At 33.5% G+C, this 11,381-nt stretch overlaps 1 protein-coding gene across 1 annotated transcript in view; it reads left to right on the forward strand.

Annotated features, from left to right (window-relative positions):
• LOC135085250 (signal transducer and activator of transcription 5B) overlaps positions 1 to 11,288 on the forward strand; it is a 54,349-nt gene extending 43,061 nt beyond the window's left edge. Inside the window, exons 22-23 of the mRNA XM_063980002.1 lie at positions 4,830 to 4,963; positions 5,654 to 11,288. Of these exons, the coding sequence (XP_063836072.1) occupies positions 4,830 to 4,962 (133 nt within the window). The 3' untranslated portion in view covers position 4,963; positions 5,654 to 11,288. The remainder of the gene's footprint in view (positions 1 to 4,829; positions 4,964 to 5,653) is intronic.
• Positions 11,289 to 11,381: the final 93 nt, after the last annotated feature.

Consider the following 11,381-nt stretch of genomic DNA (forward strand, 5'->3'; position numbering starts at 1 on the left):
TTGGTTTATCAAAATACGTTTATGAGAAAATTTTCGTTTGTTCTTTTGTAAATTCGGTGCTAATTATTTTAAACACTAAGTACAGCTTGATCATGACAATTTATTATTATTTTTAATTAAATTTATATATTCTCGAGCTATACATGTATTTGCACAAAAATATAATTACGTGAATAATTGTTACTATTAAATATTATAGTCTTAGTGTAGGCATAATTTTAAAACTGCTTTATCTGTTATAATATCTGATGTTTAACAGGTGAAAAACTGTCAGATGGTTGAAAATTGGTTAAGATACACCCGTATTCACAAACGTTACTGTGAAGTCTCACAGTGTGCGTGGACGCATAGGAGGGTGACACGAACCAATCACAGAGCTTTGATCAACACTGTGCTGATGCTGCTTCACTTAAGCAAGCATCGTTTGTGAATACGGGCGTAAGTCTTAGGTCCATGCCACATAGCAAAGAGCTCAATACAAAGTGTGAATGTAATTTACTACATTGTCATTATATGATTATGTATACGTTCATTATTCAATGGAACACCAAACCTAGTAGTGTGGCCAAGCCTCCGTTACCGAAGCAATAGTAAAACTGACTCATTGACACACTAGTCATACGTTATAGGGGACCGATTCTCTTGTGAAATATGTCATTGTAAAGAGGTTGGATTAGTCCCAATAGCTTCTGATCATTTGAATATTCGAAGAAAATCCATCCATCCGATTTGTCTTAGTAAGATTAAGGTAAAATACTGGATACCTTAACTTGTAACTTAGTACTTAATTATCTTCGTAGGGTAAACCGTATAGCTATTGCCCACTTAAAGATTTCAAACACATTGAGATGAAAAATTAAAGAAAGTGTTTTAATTATCGACCATTTATGACTTTTTTCTTATAACTCAATAAACTGTTAAACAGAATATTAACAGTTTTTAGTTAAAACTTACGTAACTTAGAAAATATTGAAATAAATTTAAAATCCTCCAAAAAGTACAGTCATTGCCCATTACTTACACTAATTGCCCACATCAAAGCACAGTAATTGCCCAGTATCTTAAAACAAAATAATCAATTTTAAAATGACAAAATAGGCTTTAAATAAACAAAACAAAACATTAAACTTAAATTCTAGTAGTACAGTCTTCAAAATTTCAAAATAAATTGCGTTTGGCCTTATTAACATAAATATTATAAAATATTTCTTGAGCTGATGTTGATGAGTCAGAATCGGTAGAGACAGAATCATCTACTTCAAAACATAGATGACGCAAAAATTTGAATTTTATATGTAAATATATGTATTTATTTTTTTATCTTCTTTGATATCAGTTCAAGTGGTTGCTCAGAATGCCCTACCCTAAAGTTGTATCTATTTCCTTACAATTAATATTTTCACTAGTAGATTTAACGTAGGATTTTCATTTTTTGTATTTGCGTTTGAATTTTTATCAATTTTTTCAAGCCAAACCATATTTTTCATATTCATTTCATATTGTTGGATACATTTTGTACAGCTTCGATCGCTTTTTGCAAATTTTCTAAGCTATATTGAATTTTTGGAGTCTTTGGCATACTGAAAATGAAACATTAAAAGCCATTTCAATATTTATGCCTGTAAATTGCAAAACAAGTCTAGCAATGAGCAACTTAAACACTGCTACTGCATGGTGGCAACACTCTAATAATAATTGCCCTGGGCAATAACTATACATTAACATATGGCAATAACTGAAATGATGGTGGGCAATAACTAAAAATATACAGATTTACGTGCAGTGATTACCCACCGTTAAAATGACCGTTAGAAATCAAATTTTATCAGTTATTTTCATTGATAATGGAGAAAACACTTATAATTTCATCATGACTATACACCATTAGTTGAATATTAAATAACTTGGAAAAACAATTTAACCTCTAAGCAAGCAATTCCTTAGTAAAATTGTTAAAGTCTTTACCTGTTTGAGTAACATTTTCACCCGTCTTGACAAAATCCGCCATAACTGTTTTTTTTAGTGTTTCCTATTGTAAATTTTAAATCTACTGTACATTGATCACGGAGCCATCTACTTAGTAAATTCAAATCTAACTAGAGTCATTCAAAGTCAGCACCTGACAATATTATTCTTAAAGCGGGCAATCACTACCAGTGGGCAATCACTCTCTGGTTTACCCTATTTATTTGAAAAAGGAATCGATACTGTTCTAAAGGTTTTCAATCTGTCAATCACGAATGATCTAATGTTTGTGTCACAAGAGAATCGCACCCCTCAGTGTTATGTAACAAACCAGCGAAGCGAAATCGAATAACGAATCAGCGTTGTCTAGATGTCCTGCTCTAGGCTGTGTGGCATCGGCTTTAACAGTGTTAGGCTGGGTTGCAACTTGCACCATCTTACTTTAACTTTGACAACAAAAATCTGTCATACTCCATACAAAAAACACCGGTTATCATTATAATTGCTGTCAAAGGAAGGTGGTGCAAATCAGCCATAGTATACAAGTACTTGATCATTCAATTGTTGGACATATTATTATTGGTCAATTACAATTGTCAAAGTTTACGCATTTAGACCTAGTTGTATAGTTATTGGCTAACGAATTTATATGATAATGGATGTGACTATTATAAGTAAAATCCCAATAGAAATTGACAAAAAGTCTTGTCCCTTAGGCCCAGAACAGATGGTGAAACGCAACTGCAACGAAACTGCAACTTTCTGATGATTCTGATGAATGAAACTGAAACTTTCAAACTGGTCGCGTCATGTGTGGTCTCTTAACGGACGCTATGGCAGAAACTTAGATGCAACTCAAAAGTAACTAGCAGTTGCAGTTTCGTTGCAGTTGCGTTTCACCGTCTGTTCTGGGACTTAGAGAGCTCACAGACGAACGATATTATGTCTGCGACTGCTTGCGATAGTCGTAAGCGACGATCAGCGACTGTCGAGGACAGTCGCCGACTCGCGCCTTTCGCTGTCATGACATGTTGACACTCTTATTATACGTTAATGACTGCCCGTCTTCAAGAGTCGCGCATCGGCGACTGTCGGCGGTATTCGCGATGCCTAATGATGACGCTGGCCTAAAACTCAGAATCGAGGCTTCTTTTTATACAACTTTGTTGTCAATTTCTCTTGGGAGTCATTTTGACTAGTTAATATTTTTAGCGTAAGACACCATCTCGTAGGATTTGAATCCTCACTCGCGGTCGCTTGCGGATTTGTTAGAGCCTTGTATCTGATATTTTAATACTCGTTTGACAGCTGTCAAACTGACATCTGTCAGCTGTCAAACATGAGAAACCTGTTGTCAAAAATGTGGTTAGTGTCTCTGTCTAGCTTTTTAAAATGTACGCAAAGGCAACGAATATTGTGATTAAAATGCTGTTACGCCATCTACAATAAATTGTTCTATAAATTATTGAATTATTACTCCGTGTAGATCGGTGTTGTAGTTGCAAAATAATAATCTTGAAATTACTGTTATAAGATTCAATTTGTAATGTTATCAATAGACTAGTTTTCAGATAATTCAGATACAAGGTGATCGATGTTTTTACATAACTGATCTTTGACTATACATGACAATGTTGGATGTATGTATGTTTTCAATGTATTTGTATACAATTATATGTGAGATTTCAAAATTTTATCTTTTTATTGTTACGTTGGAAAAAATGTAAGTAAATGCAAGTAGCGAATCGGTGGATGTCTGACAACAGCCAGCTCGTCAACTTCAAACAAATTCCTCAATAAATTATGAAACCTATTCCAAGGAATTAAAGTAAAATAAAATAAATAAAGTAATAAGTGCTTGCGTATAATTTGCTTCAAATACGCGCCATCCAAAGTGGTCAAAAAGTTGACAACACAACTTTATTCCAATGTAACAAAGACGTGTTTCGAACTTTTTGGCTGTAACAAAGACGTGTTTCGAACTTTTTGGCTACTTTGGGTGTCACGAACTATTTGATACTGACTGTACAGCGACTGTTGGCAGTAAATTTGACATTTTGTATACCACCACTTCGCGCAATTTTTCCACAGGAGATATTTTATTTATTCAAATTATTTATATTCATTTACAAGACATTTTTTCCAACAACACATACCTATCGCGAAAATGCAACACAGACGGTCGTTTCAGATTTTTGTAGTATTTTTTATATTTAAGTTGTAATGAAAGTTTAAATTCGCTTTGTAATTGAGCTAGCATTGTCTGTGCTGACATTTTGGCGAGAGGACGTAGGAATGTTTCTGTCTCACGACCGTACCACTAATGTGTTGCATTTTCTTTCTTTCCCGATCCTGTGACTCTTCGACGACGGTTCTACACACACAAACACACAACGAAATACATATAAAAATATCATTCATATAATTAATAATTTTGCAATACACACACAAAACGCAAACCTCTCGCATATTCCAAAACCGCAAAAAACAATCGAAAATATGATATCACAAATCAACGCTTTGCACTATAAAATTTTTACCATAAACTCTCAACTCAATAACACCTGAACAACAAAAACATCTCACTCTAAAACACCACAAATACATGAAAACACTTCACTCAATAACACTCACACCTGAACCACGAAAACTAACACATGCACCACAAATACTTCAAAACACTTCACTACACTCCACTTACACCACAACTACTTCACTCCACTCCGCTTGAACCACACTTCACTCTATTTCACTCACACCACAAACATTTAACTTAAAACCACTTGCACCAAAAACACTTCAAAACACTTCCATCACAAATACACCACAACCACTCCACTCGTACCACAAACACTGGACCACAGCTGCTTCAGCGCGGCCACTCCTGCTCCTACCGAGTCCACGTTCATGGATAGCGAGTTGTTCGAGCAGATGCGAGCGTTCGATGCTGAAGGCTTCGACGACTTCAACATCTACGACTCCATGGCCATGAAATGATGTGAGTACCCTTTTGTATATTTCTACCAGTAGTTACTAGTCTGTCTTTCCTTAACTTCGAACTCCTCCTATGGTCGAGGACAGTGCAAATTACACGATTGCTTAGGGCAGGGTTTCACAAACTATGGGTTTACTTACACATTGTGCGGGCCCTGCCTATAGAACGACACACCACCTTACCGATCCGCTGGGCAGCGGGCGAAATTTCCTGGTGGGTCCCGAGTTTGGGAACTTGTATTAGATGAGTCGTAGCCCAGACAACTTTGGGAACCACTTGCTTAGGGCGTCTCGTCATGGAGTTTGGTGGGAAGGCACATAGGTGTGGATTGCTTAGTGCAAATCGGCATAACTAGCATTGAATAACCGCGTAACTGGCTCAGTTTAGATTTAGCGGACATTGCACGTAAGATTCTGATTGGTAGTCACCATTTTAACAGGTGTTGAAATAGTTGTAGCACCTTCTATCTGCACTGCGGTATTGTCTACCAATGCTAGTTACGCGGATTTTCACTGTCTTCGACGCTATGTTCTTATTCATTTTATTGCGAAAACGATAATAGTTTTAACTTTTTGGGGGACCAACTTAGCCTTCACTGGTTGAGTTTTTATTGGGGGCCAAGCCGTAGATCCTGGCTATTATAGCTGGCGGATGAAAGTAAATTCGTTCTACGATGTATACTTTATTTTCCAGGTGACCTGCAGTAAGTGGATCGTTAACCCTAATTATATTTAGTTGTAGTTTTGAGTCAATTGTAATAAGAGCTATAATCGCGTGGCATATTTACAAGTTGTTTTATTATACGTAGTTTTGTTCGTGCCATAGATGTTCTGAGATGTCTATATGTCAATAATATGTTATATATCAGCATCAGTGCCTTCCCTAATCCCTTATATGTTTAACATTTCAATTTATTTCTATCTATATTATATTAGATGTTTATTTGCAAGATAATGTTTTATAAATAAGATTTTAAACCATTAGAGATTGATTTATGACATTGATTAAATATGTATTGTATAGGATGTAAGTTTTAAAACAGAAAATTTACAAAACGCGCATTTTTTTTCTCGGAATATACCACAGATATTTAATATTTTGAATGACAATAAAATAGAGACAGATAACATTACAGTTCCATTTTTTGCTCAAGGCGCAATTTTGAGTTAACTATTTCTACAATAAAATAAATACCATCTCTTACATCCTGTATACATTTAGCAAAACTTGGAATTCGTCCTATCTTATAAGAAGAAAATAAAATATAATTATGAACATTATACAAAATATATTTACACGAAAAAGATTTTAAACAGCTGTGCTTGTTATTGCAATTTTTAATTATATATTTACGTAAATATGCGCAGATTTTAACCAATCAAAGTGTAATCGAATGTTGCCTTCTTTGTAGAGTTGTTGACACTCAAATTATATTGACACGAACTTTTTATGACACATTTCCTTATATTTTAAATGGCCATTCAAACCCATGACGTCATTTTGGTCTGCTGACTAAAAGTCTAATGTCACAGTCATTGACAATTATTAGTGAAATATAGTGTCAACTCAGTTATAGTATGTATTGTCGTATAATAAAATAATAACAATAGTTAATGATGGTTTTAAGATTGCTTGCAATGCACACTAATAAATATATCTATTAGTAGTAAAATATATTATGTAGTAAAGAAAAAATATTTTTAATGAACTATGGCAGCATTTTTTTCTTATATAAATCTATATATTTTATGCAGAGATTGATATAATTGCAAATACAAATAATCATTTAAAAAATATTAAACTTATGCATTTATTTTTTTTGTTGATAAGTATACCGGTAAAAAAAGCCGTTGAATGTATACAAATATTTTATAATTCTGTATACATTATGTGTTATAGCTCTAGCGCTTTTATTATTTTTATGTTTTATTATTTCTTAATTCAATTTGATATCTTTGACTATCAGTTTGGCGCAAAATGTGTTACTAGTGACATCTATGTTTTTTGACTATTTTGTCCTCACAGAATCGACCCTATAGAATAGAATTTATGTATTCTATAGGGTCGAATAATATAGACTCTAGTGTAATATACTTCCGCAAAAGGGTATGACACCTCAACCATACTTAGGTACTCGGCTTACTTTTGGTGCTCTTTCAAAACTTTTTTGCTATTTTTTGCAGTCAAAGTAACTGAATTTATTTTTATTGGCATTTGAATTTAAATATTAAAGTACGAAAGTTTCTTATGGATTGAATCCATTTTTTTCATATTCGCGAAAAACTAAACAGATTTCTCTATGTTATAATGTATGTTTTTATAGGAAACTTTGTCGAATCAAATTTATGGTGTCATTGCCTCTATTGCAGGAATCTTTGTACAATAATATCACGAAGTTAATTATTAATATAAAATATATAAATGCACTAACGCTGTATCACTTTTTGGTGTGCTTTCAACGTATTCGATGTTATATGTTTTACGAAATATTATGTGGTTATAAGAAACGTAGGATGTTAAGAAAGTATGTAGGTAGTTTGTTAAAGCACGACCAACACATTAAAGTTTTACCCTTTTAAAGGCAGGGAATATATTTCCCACGGTATTTTCAACCTTAGTATCTGGTTTTAAGGTCCAGTTGAATTAAAAATTAAAATTTGCTATGTCCTAAGGCTCAACTCATATATTAGGAAACTGTTTAGTGATTTTTAAAGATATAGAGATTTCACATGAAATTTTGTGATATGGAGAGGCCTTATTAATGGACGACAAAACGGGAATTTAGATTCTGTATTAATAACACGTTACGTGTCGATCGACGGGATTTAGATCATTAAATTGGTTCATTTTTGGGGAACATTATTAAAATTTGTATTCTTAAGTTCGTTCGAAAACCTTTTTTGAACCGCCTAATTGTAAAAAAATATTTTAAAGATAATTATACTAAGGTTTTGTTATTGTTAAATAAATTCATTCGGTACTGTGACTCAATAAGTTGCAAAATAAATGTATAGTCCAAAATTTTATATAGCAAAACCTTAAAGTTGACAGCGGACGTCAAAAATTGTACAGACACTAGCGCCACCAACACAAACTGAACTGTCAAATAATTAACCGTCGATCGACTTTGTAACTGTAAAAAACAAGGCAGGGTGTCAAAAATGGTGAAAAGGGATCGCAGACCAAGTTGTAGTATCATATCCGTATTTTGCTAAATTCAATTATAATCTTCGGCCTATTTTTTGAAGTACTTAATTAAAATCTATTGTTCTAAATTTAGCCTAAACGTACCCCAATTGTTTTGTTAACCAGTTTAGTATTAATCAGTGCATTTTGACTGTGTATAGTCAGCGTCAAATAGTTCGTGATACTCAAAGTAGCTAAAAAGTTCGCAACACCCAAAGTAGCCAAAAATTCCGCAACACGTATGTTATAATAATAATAAATAAATATCCTTGGACATTTTACACTACGCTTCTAGTCCCAAACTAAGCAAAGCTTGTAATATGGGTACTAGACAACGGATATAAACATACATATAGCCTGACCAGGAACATAAAAACCCTGGCATAGAGGCGCGTCAATTGCATTTGATAGTGCAACACTGGGTACAGTCGTACCTGTATTAAATTAATAGGTTAACTTTATGTATCAGGATTCAGGATTATAGGCTAATTTTATATTTTCATAAATTAACAAAAAAATATTATATTATAGGTAAACTGGTTTAAATAAATTAAATGAAACCATCAATCGAGCAAGTAGGATTTTATTATTATTCATCAATAATCAAATTCTGAACTTGAATATTCAACTACAATGTCTGCTCATGAACTCTTCAAACTCGGTACTTCTTTCCCAATTCCATAAAATTCAATACTTACAAAGTGACAAAAAACTTTAAAATAGGTAGTTGAAACAAACCACAGCTAATTTTCATAGTTGACTGTACTATACGATAAACATGTCAGTCAATTTGACAACCTTTGTCGGAAACTTATTCAATGAAAATATTGTCCGAACCCTTAGTATTTCTCTTCGACAAATTCTTTAACACATTGTGAACCACTTTTCTTTCACGACTATAAAAAGATTTTAGCAATTTAATTCACAAAATCAATTGCGCACATTTAAAATAAAGTTTGTTTACACTTTGACAGCAATAGACTGACATGCAAGGTGACATGTCAATGAAGTTTTCAGTTACTGATGCCATTAAAAGAAATTAGTACCATTAATTTTCCGCAACATGGCGAGGGTTTTTATGTTCCTGGTCAGGCTATACTTCATTTTTTTGTTACAATTGGAATAAGGTTGTCTTGTCAAATTGGCCACTTTGAGTGTCTAGAACTATTTGACGCTGACTGTACCTATTATAGATATAGTCTGGTCTGCGAGCACGTAGAATTTTGTCACTGCGGGAGCTCGTCGCACAGTCGCGACAGCAATATAATTACGCGCGAGCGATAAGGATGGGTAGCTTGGGGTCATTGGACATTCTACGTGCTCACAGACCGGGCTTTACATATTATTATGTGTTAGAAGCACTTGCAATTAATAAAGTAACGTCAATTACAAAATTATTGTATTAAAAATGGTCTAGGTGTGTTGATATAAATTGATGTTGAATGTATAGTTGTTTGGAAAATTTATCGTTAAAACTAAATGTAAAATATTGCTAACTTTCGAGTGTAAGTAAATATTTAATCTCTCACACCTGCGAGTGTTTTAGTGAGAGAGTAAGACTAGGCGTAGACCATCGATTTTTCGTCGGCCGATAGTTTAGTCGGGCAGTTGATCAGTATGGGCATGTATGGAAGTGCGCACATTTCACCGATTCGATTTGGCCGATTCTTCATACAATTTAAAATCGGGCGAACTATCGGCCAACTAAAAATCGATGGTCTGCGCCTAGTCCGGATCTATCGAGATAATTATAGAAGTTATGAGTAGCATCGATACATCGACATCGAATTCATTATGATGGTCACACTAATGCTAGAGAAGTAACTGTAGAGTTTGAATTGTCGATAATTTATCCAGCCATCATTTGATCCATCCATAGAATTAACTAAAGATGCTACGATACGTTCACATGATAGGTAACTCAACACATCGCATCGCAATTGCGTCGGCTATGTGCTATGTACAACTATCGATACTTACCGAGTGGCGCCATTTAAAAAATATCGATGTTTTAGATATACAGCCTTTGCCTTTTGAGGGTTGTGAATTCGAACTATTGTAAATCGCTATTATATTGTAGTATCAAACGAACGATTCTCGCGTACAGTCAACGTCATTACATATATCGCACTTTTAGACAAAAGTGGCGCAACTCAAAATAATCCAAAAACTACATGAACTACTTTCTGTTCCTCAAAAAGAAGTATTTTGAGTTGTTCTTGGTTAAAATGATGAATTGTAATTTCTAAAGGATTTTTTGTCATAAAAAAATTAACCCTTGGTTCTACATAATATTAAGCTTCGCTCCTGGTTTTGGCTTAGGTGTGACGCTTTGCAACGGAGCGAAGTAGATAATATACTTTGAACTTTGAAGATAATATTAGTTATAAGATAATATTAGTGGCCGGCATGGCACCTATCTTATCATTAAAAGTAGACGACAAATGAATGGAATTATCATTTAAAATCGATAAAACGATAATATAAGTTTCATTTAAGACCACCAAACTGTAGATCCTCCTGGCTATACAGGAATTGCAGTGGTGAAAACGTGAATAAGAAAGTCCCGTCTGTCGTGGCAAAAATATTTTTGGAATTTTCCATTTTTATATAAATTCCGATGTTTATATAAATTTGACGTTGACTGTACCGTGATAGCTATATTTTAGTGTGTATATTAAAATAAAAACGTATATAAGTCTGTGTTCATGTTTTCGCTTGCGCACGCTACGATATTGAAATATTATTTTATGTATTTCTTTTTCACATAAAAAATATATTTAACTTCAGCAAAAATCTATTTTAGAACTAGGTATTCGGTATATTCTACAATATTCTTATATGACTATAAATTGTTTAAAAATCTTGACAACATATTATTTTAATTTGATATCTACTTCGGTTAAGTGTAATTTTAAAAGTATGTATAAATTATACAGGGTGTCCCAAAAACAATGGATAACCTTCTATCGATAGACCCTCACTATGGTTTCTCTACTATAAAATAAAGAAAAATAAAATAAAACCATCGGTTTTGGGACACCCTGTATATGACCCTTAACCCGTCGACCGCAAGCCTATACCATGTTGATGTTTGCGCCTGGTTATACTTACATTGTAATAAAAATTATCTCTGTTGAAATTATTGTTTTATTTCATCCCTACAAAACTCCCATATTAATGAAGTAAATTAAGTAAATACACTATAAAATATTAAGTACAATTTATTTCAATA

Source organism: Ostrinia nubilalis, chromosome 28, assembly GCF_963855985.1.
Source record: "Ostrinia nubilalis chromosome 28, ilOstNubi1.1, whole genome shotgun sequence".
Taxonomy (NCBI): Eukaryota; Metazoa; Arthropoda; class Insecta; order Lepidoptera; family Crambidae; genus Ostrinia; species Ostrinia nubilalis.